At 48.1% G+C, this 16,609-nt stretch overlaps 1 protein-coding gene across 4 annotated transcripts in view; it reads right to left on the bottom strand.

The window, feature by feature from the left end:
* LOC121577746 (rap1 GTPase-activating protein 1) overlaps positions 1-16,609 on the bottom strand; it is a 202,286-nt gene that overhangs the window by 28,908 nt on the left and 156,769 nt on the right. For all 4 annotated transcript variants that reach the window (XM_041891599.2, XM_041891600.2, XM_041891597.1 and 1 more), the window contains 4 exons: positions 13,713-13,760; positions 13,303-13,341; positions 12,942-13,127; positions 12,474-12,577 (listed from right to left, as the gene is read on the bottom strand). In XM_041891599.2, coding sequence (XP_041747533.1) covers positions 12,474-12,577; positions 12,942-13,127; positions 13,303-13,341; positions 13,713-13,751 — 368 coding nt within the window. In that variant the 5' untranslated portion in view covers positions 13,752-13,760. The remainder of the gene's footprint in view (positions 1-12,473; positions 12,578-12,941; positions 13,128-13,302; positions 13,342-13,712; positions 13,761-16,609) is intronic.

The raw sequence follows: 16,609 nt of genomic DNA, 5'->3' as shown, positions 1-16,609 counted from the left end.
TAAAATGCTACCGATGTTCTATCAACACATTGACTGTAGTACTCGCTCTGGTAAAACACTTGATCACTGCTACTCCCCCTTTTGAAAAGCCTACAAGGCCCTCCCCCGCCCTCCCTTCAGCAAATCAGATCACAACTCCATTTTGCTCCTCCCTTCCTACAGGCAGAAACTCAAACAGGAAGTACACGTGCTAAGGTCTAGTCAACGCTGGTCTGACCAATCGGAATCCATGCTTCAAGATTGTTTTGATCACGCGGACTGGGATATGTTCCGGGTATCCTCTGAGAATAACATTGATGTATACACGGACATGGTGACTGTGTTCATCAAGAAGTGTATAGGGGATGTTGTTCCCACTATGACTATTAAAACCTACCCAAACCAGAAACCGAGGATACAGTTGAAGTCGGAAGTTTACATACACTTAGGTTGGAGTCATTTAAACTTGTTTTTCAACAACTCCACAAATGTCTTATTAACAAACTATAGTTTTGGCAAGTAGGTTAGGACATCTACTTTGTGCATGACACAAGTAATATTTCCAACAATTGTTTACAGACAGATTATTTCACTTATAATCACTGTATCACAATTCCAGTGGGTCAGAAGTTTACATACACTAAGTTGACTGTGCCTTTAAACAGCTTGGAAAATTCCAGAAAATTATGTCATGGCTTTAGAAGCTTCTGATAGGCTAATTGACATAATTTGTCAGTGTGACGTGAATGCGGTAGGCGAAGTCAAACGCAGGACACCGAGCTACTGGAAACGTACTTTTACTAACAAAGTAACCAGAGTACAAAAACAACCTCCAAACAGGGAGGAGAATACCCGCACAATAGCAACTGCCGAAAATGACGAGAACAATCACACACAACACACAATGAACGACAGAGGGTTATATAGGGAATACAATACAACATAATAGGAAACAGGTGTACACAATCAAGACAAAACAAGTCAAACACAGAAACATAGATCGGTAGCAGCTAGTACTCCGGGGACGACGAACGCCGAAGCCTGCCCAAGCAAGGAGGAGGAGCAGCCTCGGCAGGGCAGGCGAAGGGGCAGGTTTCAGGTCGAGAGCCAGACCCGATCTCCCGGTGCATACACCGGAGCCTCACTGCGGTGGCGATCGGCGCTCGCCTTTTGCCGCCTGATAGCCCGCTGCAGATGGATATGCGCAGCGTTCCAAGTTTCTTCCGAGCGCCGAAACCACTCGTCCACCTCAGGGGCTTCGGTCTGGCTCTGATGCCAAGGTGCCAGGACCGGCTGATAACCTAGCACACACTGGAAAGCCGTAAGGTTAGTGGACGAATGGCGGAGTGAGGTTTGGGCTATCTCTGCCCAGGGAATATATCCCGACCACTCCTCTTGCCGGTCCTGGCAATACGACCTCAGAAACCTACCCACATCCTGGTTCACTCTCTCCACCTGCCTATTACTCTCAGGGTGAAAACCTGAGGTAAGGCTAATTGAGACCCCAGACGTTCCATAAACGCCCTCCAGACTCTAGAGGTGAACTGGGGACCCCGATCAGACACTATATCCTCAGGCACCCCATAGTGCCGGAAGACGTGTGTAAACAGGGCCTCAGCAGTTTGTAGGGCAGTAGGGAGACCTGGCAGGGGAATGAGACGGCAGGCTTTAGAAAACCGATCCACAACGACCAAGATCGTAGTGTTCCCCTGGGAGGGGGGAAGGTCCGTGACAAAATCCACCGATAGGTGAGACCACGGCCGTTGTGGAACGGGTAGGGGTTGTAACTTCCCCCTGGGCAGGTGTCTAGGCGCCTTACACTGAGCGCACACAGAGCAGGAGGAAACATAAACCCTCACGTCCTTCGCTAAAGTAGGCCACCAGTACTTCCCACTAAGGCAGTGCACTGTCCGACCAATACCCGGATGACCAGAGGAGGGTGACGTGTGAGCCCAGTATATCAAACAATCGCGAACCTCGAGCGGCACGTACTTCCGACCCTCTGGACACTGTGGAGGAGTAGGATCGGAACGTAACGCCCGCTCGATTTCCGCATCAACCTCCCACACCACCGGTGCCACCAGACAAGACTCCGGGAGTATGGGAGTGGGCTCAATGGACCTCTCCTCTGTGTCATATAGTCGGGACAGGGCGTCTGCCTTAGCGTTCTGGGACCCTGGTCTATAGGTGAGCTTAAATACAAAGCGGGAGAAAAACATAGCCCACCTTGCCTGGCGAGGGTTCAGCCTCCTCGCTGCCCGAATGTACTCCAGGTTACGATGGTCAGTCAGAATGAGAAAAGGGTGTTTAGCCCCCTCAAGCCAATGTCTCCACACCTTCAGGGCTTGAACCACAACTAGCAGCTCCCTGTCCCCCACGTCATAATTGCGCTCCGCCGGACTGAGCTTCTTAGAATAGAAAGCACAGGGGCGGAGTTTAGGTGGCGTACCCGAGCGCTGAGACAGCACAGCGCCGATCCCAGCCTCGGAAGCATCCACCTCCACCTGGAATGCTAAAGAGGGATCCGGATGCGCCAGTACCGGAGCCGAGGTAAACAGGTCCTTCAGACGTTTAAACGCCCTGTCCGCCTCAGCTGACCACTGCAGGCGCACCGGACCCCCCTTTAGCAGAAAGGTAATGGGAGCTGCTACCTGTCCAAAGCCCCGGATAAACCTACGGTAGTAATTGGGAAAACCCAAGAAGCGCTGCACCTCCTTTACCGTGGTGGGAGTCTGCTAATTACGCACGGCAGAAACGCGGACAATCTCCATCTCTACCCCTGACGCGGACAACCGATGTCCCAGGAAGGAGATGGACTCCTGGAAGAACAGACATTTCTCCGCCTTCGCATACAGGTCATGCTCCAACAGTCTACCAAGCACTCGACGCACCAGGGACACGTGCTCGGCTCGTGTAGCGGAGTATATTAGAATGTCATCAATATACAGTGGGGAGAACAAGTATTTGATTCACTGACGATTTTGCAGATTTTCCTACTTACAAAGCATGTAGAGGTCTGTAATTTTTATCGTAGGTACACTTCAACTGTGAGAGACGGAATCTAAAACAAAAATCCAGAAAATCACATTGTATGATTTTTAAGTAATTAATTTGCATTTTATTGAATGACATAAGTATTTGAACACCTACCAACCAGTAAGAATAACGGCTCTCACAGACCTGTTAGTTTTTCTTTAAGAAGCCATCCTGTTCTCCACTCATTACCTGTATGAACTGCACCTGTTTGAACTCATTACCTGTATAAAAGACACCTGTCCACACACTCAATCAAACAGACTCCAACCTCTCCACAATGGCCAAGACCAGAGAGCTGTGTAAGGACATCAGGAATAAAATTGTAGACCTGCACAAGGCTGGGATGGGCTACAGGACAATAGGCAAGCAGCTTGGTGAGAAGGCAACAACTGTTGGCGCAATTATTAGAAAATGGAAGAAGTTCAAGATGACTGTCAATCACCCTCGGTCTGGGGCTCCATGCAAGATCTCACCTCGTGGGGCATCAATGATCATGAGGAAGGTGAGGGATCAGCCCAGAACTACACGACAGGACTTGGTCAATGACCTGAAGAGAGCTGGGACCACAGTCTCAAAGAAAACCATTAGTAACACACTACGCCGTCATGGATTAAAATCCTGCAGTGCACGCAAGGTCCCCCTGCTCAAGCCAGCGCATGTCCAGGCCCGTCTGTAGTTTGCCAATGACCATCTGGATGATCCAGAGGAGGAATGGGAGAAGGTCATGTGGTCTGATGAGACAAAAATAGAGCTTTTTGGTCTAAACTCCACTTGCCGTGTTTGGAGGAAGAAGATGGATGAGTACAACCACAAGAACACCATCCCAACCGTGAAGCATGGAGGTGGAAACATCATTCTTTGGGGATGCTTTTCTGCAAAGGGGACAGGACGACTGCACCATATTGAGGGGAGGATGGATGGGGCCATGTATCGCGAGATCTTGGCCAACAACCTCCTTCCCTCAGTAAGAGCATTGGAGATGGGTCGTGGCTGGGGCTTCCAGCATGACAACGACCCGAAACACACAGCCAAGGCAACTAAGGAGTGGCTCCGTAAGAAGCATCTCAAGATCCTGGAGTGGCCTAGCCAGTCTCCAGACCTGAACCCAATAGAAAATCTTTGGAGGGAGCTGAAAGTCCGTATTGCCCAGTGACAGCCCCAAAACCTGAAGGATCTGGAGAAGGTCTGTATGGAGGAGTGGGCCAAAATCCCTGCTGCTGTGTGTGCAAACCTGGTCAAGACCTACAGGAAACGTATGATCTCTGTAATTGCAAACAAAGGTTTCTGTACCAAATCTTAAGTTCTGATTTTCTGATGTATCAAATACTTATGTCATGCAATAAAATGCAAATTAATTACTTAAAAATCATACAATGTGATTTTCTGGATTTTTGTTTTAGATTCCGTCTCTCACAGTTGAAGTGTACCTACGATAAAAATTACAGACCTCTACATGCTTTGTAAGTAGGAAAATCGGCAAAATCGGCAGTGTATCAAATACTTGTTCTCCCCACTGTATACCACTACACCCTGTCCATGCAAGTCCCGGAAAATCTCGTCCACAAATGATTGGAAGACTGAAGGAGCATTCATTCAACCGTATGGCATGACGAGGTACTCATAGTGACCCGAGGTGGTACTGAATGCTGTCTTCCACTCATCTCCCTCCCTAATGCGCACCAGGTTGTACGCGCTCCTGAGATCCAATTTTGTGAAGAATCGCGCCCCGTGTAATGACTCCGTCATGCTAGCAATCAGAGGGAGAGGATAGCTGTATTTGATTGTGATCTGATTGATACCACGGTAATCAATACACGGGCGTAAACCCCCATCCTTCTTCACAAAAAAGAAACTCGAGGACGCAGGGGAAGTGGATGGCCGTATGTAACCCTGTCTCAGAGATTCGGTGACGTAGGTCTCCATAGCTGCCGTCTCCTCCTGAGACAGAGGATACACGTGACTACGTGGAAGCGCAGCGCCTACTTGGAGGTCTATCGCACAATCTCCCTGTCGATGAGGTGGTAATTGAGTCGCCTTCTATTTACTGAAGGCGAGTGCCAAATCGGCATACTCAGGTGGAATGTGCAAGGTGGGAACTTGGTTCGGGCTTTCCACCGTCGTTGCCCCTACGGAAACGCCTACACACCGCCCAGTACACTGATCAGACCATCCCTTGAGAGCTCTCTGTTGCCATGAAATGTTGGGGTCATGAGATGTTAACCAAGGAAGCCCCAACACCACGGGAAACGCAGGAGAATCAATCAAATACAAACGTAATATCTCCTCATGGCCCTCCTGCGTTTTCATCCGGAGAGGCGCCGTGACCTCCCTAATCAATCCTGACCCCAAAGGGCGGCTATCTAGGGCATGGATAGGGAAGGGCACATCAACAGGTACGATAGGAATCCCTAACTTATAGGTGAACTGGCGATCGATAAAATTCCCAGCTGCGCCTGAATCTACTAGCGCCTTATGCTGGGAGTGAGGAGAAACCTCGGGAAACACCACTTTAATACACATATGAGCAACAGAGAGCTCTGGGTGAGTTGGGTGCCTACTCACCTGGAATGACTCATCAGTGCATCGCCCACTGCCTCGATTCCTAGGAGACCCTCCCCAGCAACGACCAGCAGTGTGTCCTCTGCGGCCACAGTTGGTGCAGGGGACGGCCTCCCTCCTGGTCTCCCTCCTGGTCTCCCTAGCACCAGCACCCCCGAGCTCCATAGGGGTCGGCTCGGAAGTGCTGGGGGATGGAATGGACGGCCCCGAATCCGGACGTCCGCGGGTAGCCAACAGGGTATCCAGGCGAATAGACATGTCCACCAGTTGATCAAAGCTGAGGTTGGTGTCCCTGCAGGCCAATTCCCGACGCACGTCCTCCCTCAGGCTACATCTATAGTGGTCGATGAGGGCCCTCTCATTCCATCCTGCGTTGGCAGCCAGCGTCCGGAAGACCAGCGCGAACTCCTGCGCGCTCCTCCTCCCCTGTCTAAGGTGGAATAGACGCTCACCCGCCGCTTTACCCTCTGGTGGATGATCGAATACTGCCCGGAGCGGCGGGTGAACTCCGCATAGTTGACCGAAGCGGCGTCTATCCCACCCCACTCGGCATTGGCCCACTCCAGTGCCTTGCCGGACAGACAGGAGATGAGGGCGGACATGCTCTCGTATCCCGAGGGCGCCGGGTGAATGGTTGCTAGGTAGAGTTCAACCTGGAGTAGGAAACCCTGGCACCCGGCCGCTGTGCCATCATAAGCCCTCGGGAGCGAGAGCCGAATCCCACTGGACCCCGGAGGTGAAGCGATGGGCATCGCCGATGGTGGTGGTATCGTTGGAGGGGGCATAGGTAGACCCCCTCTTTCCCATCGCTCAATGGTGTTCACCACCCGTTCCATGGCGGTGCCGAGAGCCTGGATCATGGCCGCTTGGTGTTCGACGCGTGCCTCCATAGATCCAGCTGGCACCGCCGCTCCTGCTGACTCCATGAGTGGTGTGTGATTCTGTCAAAGTGCGACGTGAATGCGGTAGGCGAAGTCAAACCAGGACACCGAGCTACTGGAAACGTACTTTTACTAACAAAGTAACCAGAGTACAAAAACAACCTCCAAACAGGGAGGAGAATACCCGCACAATAGCAACTGCCGAAAATGACGAGAACAATCACACACAACACACAATGAACAACAGAGGGTTATATAGGGAATACAATACAACATAATAGGAAACAGGTGTACACAATCAAGACAAAACAAGTCAAACACAGAAAAATAGATCGGTAGCAGCTAGTACTCCGGGGACGACGAACGACGAAGCCTGCCCGAGCAAGGAGGAGGAGCAGCCTCGGCTGATTCCGTGACATCATTTGAGTCAATTGGAGGTGTACCTGTGGATGTATTTCAAGGCCTACCTCCAATCTCAGTGCCTCTTTGCTTGACATCATGGGAAAATCAAAAGAAAGCAGCCAAAACCTCCACAAGTCTGGTTCATCCTTGGGAGCAATTTCCAAACGCCTGAAGGTACTACGTTCATCTAGACAAACAATAGTGCGCAAGTATAAACACCATGGGACCATGCAGTCGTCATACCGCTCAGGAAGGAGACGCGTTCTGTCTCCTAGAGATGAACGTACTTTGGTGCGAAAAGTGCAAATCAATCCCAGAACAACAGCAAAGGACCTTGTGATGATGCTGGAGGAAACAGGTACAAAACTATCTATATCCACAGTAAAATGAGTCCTATACAGTGGGGGAAAAAAGTATTTAGTCAGCCACCAATTGTGCAAGTTCTCCCACTTAAAAAGATGAGAGAGGCCTGTAATTTTCATCATAGGTACACGTCAACTATGACAGACAAAATGAGAAAAAAAATCCAGAAAATCACATTGTAGGATTTTTTATGAATTTATTTGCAGATTATGGTGGAAAATAAGTATTTGGTCACCTACAAACAAGCAAGATTTCTGGCTCTCACAGACCTGTAACTTCTTCTTTAAGAGACTCCTCTGTCCTCCACTCGTTACCTGTATTAATGGCACCTGTTTGAACTTGTTATCAGTATAAAAGACACCTGTCCACAACCTCAAACAGTCACACTCCAAACTCCACTATGGCCAAGACCAAAGAGCTGTCAAAGGACTCCAAAAACAAAATTGTAGACCTGCACCAGGCTGGGAAGACTGAATCTGCAATAGGTAAGCAGCTTGGTTTGAAGAAATCAACTGTGGGAGCAATTATTAGGAAATGGAAGACATACAAGACCACTGATAATCTCCCTCGATCTGGGGCTCCACGCAAGATCTCACCCTGTGGGGTCAAAATGATCACAAGAACGGTGAGCAAAAATCCCAGAACCACACGGGGGGACCTAGTGAATGACCTGCAGAGAGCTGGGACCAAAGTAACAAAGCCTACCATCAGTAACACACTACGCTGCCAGGGACTCAAATACTGCAGTACCAGACGTGTCCCCCTGCTTAAGCCAGTACATGTCCAGGCCCGTCTGAAGTTTGCTAGAGTGCATTTGGATGCTCCAGAAGAGGATTGGGAGAATGTCAGATGAAACCAAAATATAACTTTTTGGTAAAAACTCAACTCGTCGTGTTTGGAGGACAAAGAATGCTGAGTTGCATCCAAAGAACACCATACCTACTGTGAAGCATGGGGGTGGAAACATCATGCTTTGGGGCTGTTTTTCTGCAAAGGGAGCAGGACGACTGATCCGTGTAAAGGAAAGAATGAGTGGGGCCATGTATCGTGAGATTTTGAGTGAAAACCTCCTTCCATCAGCAAGGGCATTGAAGATGAAACGTGGCTGGGTCTTTCAACATGACAATGATTCCAAACTCACCGCCCGGGCAACGAAGGAGTGGCTTCGTAAGAAGCATTTCAAGGTCCTGGAGTGGCCTAGCCAGTCTCCAGATCTCAACCCATAGAAAATCTTTGGAGGGAGTTGAAAGTCCGTGTTGCCCAGCGACAGCCCCAAAACATCACTGCTCTAGAGGAGATCTGCATGGAGGAATGGGCCAAAATACCAGCAACAGTGTGTGAAAACCTTGTGAAGACTTACAGAAAACGTTTGACCTGTGTCATTGCCAACAAAGGGTATATAACAAAGTATTGAGAAACTTTTGTTATTGACCAAATACTTATTTTCCACCATAATTTGCAAATAAATTCATAAAAAATCCTACAATGTGATTTTCTGGATTTTTTTCCCTCATTTCGTCTGTCATAGTTGACGTGTACCTATGATGAAAATTACAGGCCTCTCTCATCTTTTTAAGTGGGAGAACTTGCACAATTGGTGGCTGACTAAATACTTTTTTTCCCCACTGTATTTCGACATAACCTGAAAGGCTGAGAAGCCACTGCTCCAAAACCGTCATAAAAAAGGGGACAAAGATCGTACTGTTTGGAGAAATGTCCTCTGGTCTGATGAAACAAAAATAGAACTGTTTGGCCATAATGACCATCGTTATATTTGGAGGAAAAAGGGGGCGGCTTGCAAGCCAAAGAACACCATCCCAACCGTGAAGCACGGGGGTGGCAGCATCATGCTGTGGGGGTGCTTTGCTGCAGGAGAGACTGGTGCACTTCACAAAATAGATGGCATCATGAGGAAGGAAAAGTATGTGGATATATTGAAGCAACATCTCAAGACATCAGTCAGGAAGTAAAAGCTTGGTCGCAAATGGGTCTTCCAAATTGACAATGACCCCAAGCATACTTCCAAAGTTGTGGCAAAATGGCTTAAGGACAACAAAGTCAAGGTATTGGAGTGGCCAAAACAAAGCCCTGACCTCAATCCTATAGAACATTTGTGGGCATAACTGAAAAAGCGTGTGTGAGCTAGGAGGTCTACAAACCTGACTCAGTTACACCAGCTCTGTCAGGAGGAATGGGCCAAAATTCACCCAACTTATTGTGGGAAGCTTGTGGAAGGCTACCCAAAACGTTTGACCCAAGTTAAACAATTTAAAGGCAATGCTACCAAATACTAATTGAGTGCATGTAAACTTGTGACCCACTGGGAATGTGATGAAATAAATAAAAGCTGAAATAAATCATTCTCTCTACTATTATTCTGACATTTCACATTCTTAAAATAAAGTGGTGATCCTAACTGACCTAAGACAGGGAATTTTTACTAGGATTAATTGTCAGGAATTGTGAAAAACTGAGTTTAAATGTATTTGGCTAAGGTGTATGTAAACTTCCGACTTCAACTGTAGATGGCAACATTCGCGCAAAACTGAAAGCGCGAACCACCCCATTTAACCATGGCAAGGTGACTGAGAATATGGTTGAATACAATCATTGTAGTTATTCCCTCTGTAAGGCAATCAAACAGGCAAAACGTCAGTACAGATACAAAGTGGAGTCGCAAGGTGGCAGGGTCCACAGACAATCATGGATTACAAAGGGAAAACCAGCCACGTCGCGGACACCGACATCTTGCTCCCAGACAAGCTAAACACCTTCTTCGCCCGCTTTGAGAATAACACAGTGCCACCGACACGGCCCGCTCCCAAGGACTGTGGGCTCTTGTTCTCCGTGGCCGACGTGAGTAAGACATTTAAGCGTGTTAATCCTCGCAAGGCTGCCGGCCCAGACGGAATCCCTAGCTGCGTCCTCAGAGGATGCACAAACCAGCTGTCTGGAGTGTTTACGGACATATTCAATCCCTCCCTATCCCAGTCTGCTGTCCCCACTTACTTCAAGATGTCCACCATTGTTCCTGTACCCAAGAAAGGAAAGGTAACTGAACTAAATGACTATCGCCCCGTAGCACTCATTTCTGTCTTCATGAAGTGCTTTGAGAGGCGAGTTAAGGATCATATCACCTCTACCTTACCTGACACCCTAGACCCACTTAAATCTGTTTACCGCCCCAATACATCCTTAGACGATGCAATCGCCATCGCGCTGCACACTGCCCTATCCCATCCCAAACCAGTCAGGTTTCAAGACTGGTCATTCAACTGAGACTGCTCTTCTCTGTGTCACGGAGGCTCTCCGCACTGCTAAAGCTAACTCTCTCTCCTCTGCTCTTATCCTTCTAGACCTATCCGTTGCCTTTGATACTGTTAACCATCAGATCCTCCTCTCCACCCTCTCCGAGTTGGGCATCTCCGGCGCTGCTCACTCTTGGATTGCTTCCTACCTGACAGGTCGCTCCTACCAGGTGGCATGGCGAGAATCTGTCTCCTCACCACGTGCTCTCACCACTGGTGTCCCCCAGGGCTCAGTTCTAGGCCCTCTCCTATTCTCTCTATACACCAAGTCACTTGGCTGTCATATCCTCACATGGTCTCTCCTATCATTGCTACGCAGACGACACACAATTCATTTTCTCCTTTCCCCCTTCTGATAACCAGTTGGTGAATCGCATCTCTGCATGTCTGGCAGACATATCAGTGTGGATGTCGGATCACCACCTCAAGCTGAACCTCGGCAAGACGGAGCTGCTCTTCCTCCCGGGGAAGGACTGCCCGCTCCATGATCTCGCCATCACGGTTGACAACTCCATTGTGTCCTCCTCCCAGAGTGCAAATAAACTTGGCGTGACCCTGGACAACACCCTGTCGTTCTCCGCTAACATCAAAGCGGTGACCCGATCCTGCAGGTTCATGCTCTACAACATTCGCAGAGTACGACCCTACCTTACACAGAAAGTGGCACAGGTCCTTATCCAGGCACTTGTCATCTCCCGTCTAAATTACTGCAACTCGCTGTTGGCTGGGCTCCCTGCCTGTGCCATTAAACCCCTACAACTTATCCAGAACGCTGCAGCCCGTCTGGTGTTCAACCTTCCCAAGTTCTCTCATGTCACCCTGCTCCTCCGCACACTCCACTGGCTTCCAGTTGAGGCTCGCATCTACTACAAGACCATGGTGCTTGCCTACGGAGCTGTGAGGGGAATGGCACCTCCTTACCTTCAGGCTCTGATCAGACCCTACACCCAAACGAGGGCACTACGTTCATCCACCTCTGGCCTGCTAGCTCCCCTACCTCTACGGAAGCACAGTTCCCGCTCAGCCCAGTCAAAGCTATTCGCTGCTCTGGCACCCCAATGGTGGAACAAGCTCCCCCACGATGCAAGGACAGCGGAGTCACTGACCACCTTCCGGAGACACTTGAAACCCTACCTCTTTAAGGAATACCTGGAATAGTATAAAGTAATCCTTCTACCCCCCCCCCCCACCCTCCCCCACCCCCCCATAAAAAAAAGAGAAGAAAAAAAGTGGTTGTCCCACTGGCTATCATAAGTTGAATGCACCAATTTGTAAGTCGCTCTGGATAAGAGCGTCTGCTAAATGATGTAAATGTAAATGTAAATGACCAATACAATTTGATTTGATTTGATTAGCGTTATAACGGGAGGAGTTGAGAATTTCACAGTGAGTGAACATGTTGGGGAGGTGGGTGTGTTTGTGCGAGCGCAGCACACAGGCTGGCCTGACCTGTGTTTAAGGCTAGAGTGCTAACCTTGAGCTAAATGAACCTCTCTCTGACCAGATAGTGGACCTCGATAGGGATGGAAATGTGGACAGGACTGCTTAACAAACACCATTAGAGGCTGAAGCAGACCGATGCCCTCTCCTCTGCTCTGGGTCAGGCGTTATTGAGCACTTCCTGGTGGTCAAGTGCCTGCATTCCATTATTGGCTATACTGTCATGGAACAGTATTTGTGCTGCACACTAGGTGAAAAGGGCCTGAGAGGAGGCCACAAAGAGAGATAGATACACAGAGAGCAAGAGAGAGAGAGAGAGAGAGAGAGAAAGAGAGACAGTGCAAGAGAGGAAAAGAGTGGCACATGGGGAGAGAAATAAAGAGAGTGGTGGAGACAGAAGAGAATAGGGGAGAACGGCAGTGGGCAATAGAGAAATGAGACAGGAGATGAGACAAATAATGTGTAGAGAGAGAGGTGGCAGGGGAGAGATAAAGATAATTGGTACCTTAGCAGCAAGCGGAGGTGCTCCTGGTCCCCAATGACGTCATACTTCATGGAGAAGACCAGGTGGCCCAGGGCAGTGTCCATGGAGTAGTAGTTAAAGTGTTCCTATAGAGACATTACCAGGAGATCCCCTCAGATAACAACTCATCCACGCCTCAGGCACTTGTTCAATAATTCTCTGACTGGCCTAGTCCCCCTCAGCTCCAATTCTCAAACAGACAGAAGCTCCTCCAGCTAACCTAACAGTGGTAAATACAGAAAATACTTTCATTTGTTAGAAACACAGTCTCCCCCCAGGATAATGAATGGATGTAGGCTCAGCCTGTGATGTAAGCAACCTGAGGGAATCTGAGCTAGTAAAAAACATACTTCTATTTCCATTTCAGTTTCAATCTATTCCAGTTTCAGCTGGAATTAATACTCCAGAAAAACATGGGAAGCAGAATGCTGCCTATAAGACTATGCTCACCTTGCCAATGAACTGTTTACTGTAGATCTTGGCAATGCTGTTTGTCTCCAGCTTGATGTGGGAGGCAGCACATGGCTGCTGCTCAGGCCCAGGTGTGGCACTGGGTTTGTGATTGGTCCCCTCGATCCAGTAGCCTCCAAATTGAGGCAGCAGGATAAGGGGAAAGGGGCTTCTACGATCCAGGACCTGATATCAACCACGATGACACAGGTTAATGAAGTTACATGAAAATAAACACAATACATGGAATTCAATTCAATCGCAGATAAAGGTTAACCACACTGTGGGTTCACTCAGAATGTTTATGATGTATCACAAAGCTCTATATGCGAGACAGATTTCAGTTTCAGATTGTTTGTACCTCGTGAACGCTGGGGTAAGGGATATAGTCCTCCTCTGTCTGCAGAGAAAATCATGTCATAATGATGAACAACATTGTTCTATTTCCCATCATAGTACCCTCATAAATGCAGCATGTGACTTTTGTTTTCAAAGCACAATCAACATATAAATGCTCAATCTACAAAGCCCATTACTTAAATGAAAGGAAGCCACATTAAATCATAGACTGAAACCACATTGACTCTGAGTGGGCAACCCAACTAAAATGGCGCAATTAGAGAGTGGCCACCACAATAAACTCAACAATGTATTCACATCTGTATTGTCCACTATTGTGAAACTCAGGGCCTTGGTGAGCATCCCTTTGTTTGGATACAGACTGCCGACCCACTGAGGATATGTTACACAGTCTACCGTTCCTAGACTCACTTTGAGGGGTGGAGGGAGGATGCATCTCTGCTCGTCCATTCTGCTGCCCTGTGGAGGGAGATAGAGGCATGCCAGGGGCCAGGTGATATACACAGTACACACACACTCACACAGCTGCACAAAATATTTGCCTTCTCACTCCAATTTAACTTTTTAAAAATGCATCAAATGTTCCTCTATAATGAAACTTGGCATTACAGGTACAAAGGAAAAGAGAGACATAAGAAGCTTCCAGATGAAGGACAATACATTGGTTCAACATAATAATATACCATTTAGCAGACGCTTTTATCCAAAGCGACTTACAGTCATGTGTGCATACATTTTTACGTATGGGTGGTCCCGGGGATCGAACCCACTACCCTGGCATTACAAGCGCCATGCTCTACCAATTGAGCTACAGAGGACCACATATCAACCAGACATACGTAGCATCATGAGGAAGCAAAGGCAGAGAGAATTCAAATGTAAGTGGAAGAGAAAAGAGAGGGTAGTGACTGAAGCAGAGGAGTGACAGTGTGAGAGACAGGGGACAACAGGGAAGGTGTCATCAACAGCCAGGCCCCAGACTACACAGACCCGGGGTCTATTCACAGTACCCAAGTTCAGAACGTGTTTGGGGCAGCAAACAGTACTGTATAGAGCAGTGATGGCATGGAACGCTCTTCCGTCGCAGCTTGCTCAAGCGAACAGCAAGATGAGCTTTAAAAGATAAATCAAGCAGCACCTCACTGCATTTTCTGTATATCGTTGGTTTTGGATTTGTATAATATTTATGATATGTACAGTGAGGGAAAAAAGTATTTGATCCCCTGCTGATTTTGTACGTTTGCCCACTGACAAAGAAATGATCAGTCTATAATTTTAATGGTAGGTTTATTTGAACAGTGAGAGACAGAATAACAACAAAAAAATCCAGAAAAACGCATGTCAAAAATGTTATAAATTGATTTGCATTTTAATGAGGGAAATAAGTATTTGACCCCCTCTCAATCAGAAAGATTTCTGGCTCCCAGGTGTCTTTTATACAGGTAACGAGCTGAGATTAGGAGCACACTCTTAAAGGGAGTGCTCCTAATCTCAGTTTGTTACCTGTATAAAAGATACCTGTCCACAGAAGCAATCAATCAATCAGATTCCAAACTCTCCACCATGGCCAAGACCAAAGAGCTCTCCAAGGATGTCAGGAACAAGATTGTAGACCTACACAAGGCTGGAATGGGCTACAAGACCATCGCCAAGCATCTTGGTGAGAAGGTGACAACAGTTGGTGCGATTATTCGCAAATGGAAGAAACACTAAACTGTCAATCTCCCTCGGCCTGGGGCTCAATGCAAGATCTCACCTCGTGGAGTTGCAATGATCATGAGAACAGTGAGGAATCAGCCCAGAACTACACGGGAGGATCTTGTCAATGATCTCAAGGCAGCTGGGACCATAGTCACCAAGAAAACAATTGGTAACACACTACGCCGTGAAGGACTGAAATCCTGCAGCGCCCGCAAGGTCCCCCTGCTCAAGAAAGCACATATACATGCCCGTCTGAAGTTTGCCAATGAACATCTGAATGATTCAGAGGAGAACTGGGTGAAAGTGTTGTGGTCAGATGAGACCAAAATCGAGCTCTTTGGCATCAAATCAAATCAAATCAAATGTTATTGGCCACATGCGCCGAATACAACAGGTGCAGACATTACAGTGAAATGCTTACTTACAGCCCTTAACCAACAGTGCATTTATTTTAAATAAAAAAGTAGAATAAAACTAAAAAGTGTTGAGAAAAAAAGAGCAGAAGTAAAATAAAATAACAGTAGGGAGGCTATATATACAGGGGGGTACCGGTGCAGAGTCAATGTGTAGTTGAGGTAGTTGAAGTAATATGTGGGTAGAGTTAATGTGACTATGCATAAATAATTAACAGAGTAGCAGCAGCATAAAAAGATGGGGGGGTAGCCATGATTAGCTGTTCAGGAGTCTTATGGCTTGGGGGTAGAAGCTGTTGAGAAGTATTTTGGACCTAGACTTGGCACTCCGGTACCGCTTGCCGTGCGGTAGCAGAGAGAACAGTCTATGACTAGGGTGGCTGGAGTCTTTGACAATTTTGAGGCCTTCCTCTGACACCGCCTGGTATAGAGGTCCTGGGTGGCAGGAAGCTTGGCCCCAGTGATGTACTGGGCCGTACGCACTACCCTCTGTATTGCCTTACGGTCGGAGGCCAAGCAGTTGCCATACCAGGCGGTGATGCAACCAGTCAGGATGCTCTCGATGGTGCAGCTGTAGAATTTTTTGAGGATCTGAGGACCCATGCCAAATCTTTTCAGTCTCCTGAGGGGGAATAGGCTTTGTCGTGCCCTCTTCACGACTGTCTTGGTGTGTTTGGACCATGATAGTTCGTTGGTGATGTGGACACCAAGGAACTTGAAGCTCTCAACCTGTTCCACTACAGCCAAGTCGATGAGAATGGGGGCGTGCTCAGTCCTCTTTTTTTTTTCCTGTAGTCCACAATCATCTCCTTTGTCTTGGTCACGTTGAGGGAGAGGTTGTTAGCCTGGCACCACATGGCCAGGTCTCTGACCTCCTCCCTATAGGCTGTCTCATCGTTGTCGGTGATCAGGCCTACCACTGTTGTGTCGTCGGCAAACTTAATGATGGTGATGGAGTCGTGCCTGGCCATGCAGTCATGGGTGAACAGTGAGTACAGGAGGGGACTGAGAACGCACCCCTGAGGGGCCCCCGTGTTGAGGATCAGTGTGGCAGATGTGTTGTTACCTACCCTTACCACCTGGGGGCGGCCTGTCAGGAAGTCCAAGATTCAGTTGCAGAGGGAGGTGTTTAGTCCCAGGATCCTTAGCTTAGTGATGAGCTTTGAGGGCACTATGGTGTTGAATGCTGAGCTG

The sequence above is a fragment of the Coregonus clupeaformis genome, chromosome 12, assembly GCF_020615455.1.
Source record: "Coregonus clupeaformis isolate EN_2021a chromosome 12, ASM2061545v1, whole genome shotgun sequence".
In the NCBI taxonomy this organism is placed as follows: Eukaryota; Metazoa; Chordata; class Actinopteri; order Salmoniformes; family Salmonidae; genus Coregonus; species Coregonus clupeaformis.
The sequence above is the reverse complement of the archived record's forward strand: the minus strand, read 5'-3'. Positions and strand labels throughout refer to the sequence as shown.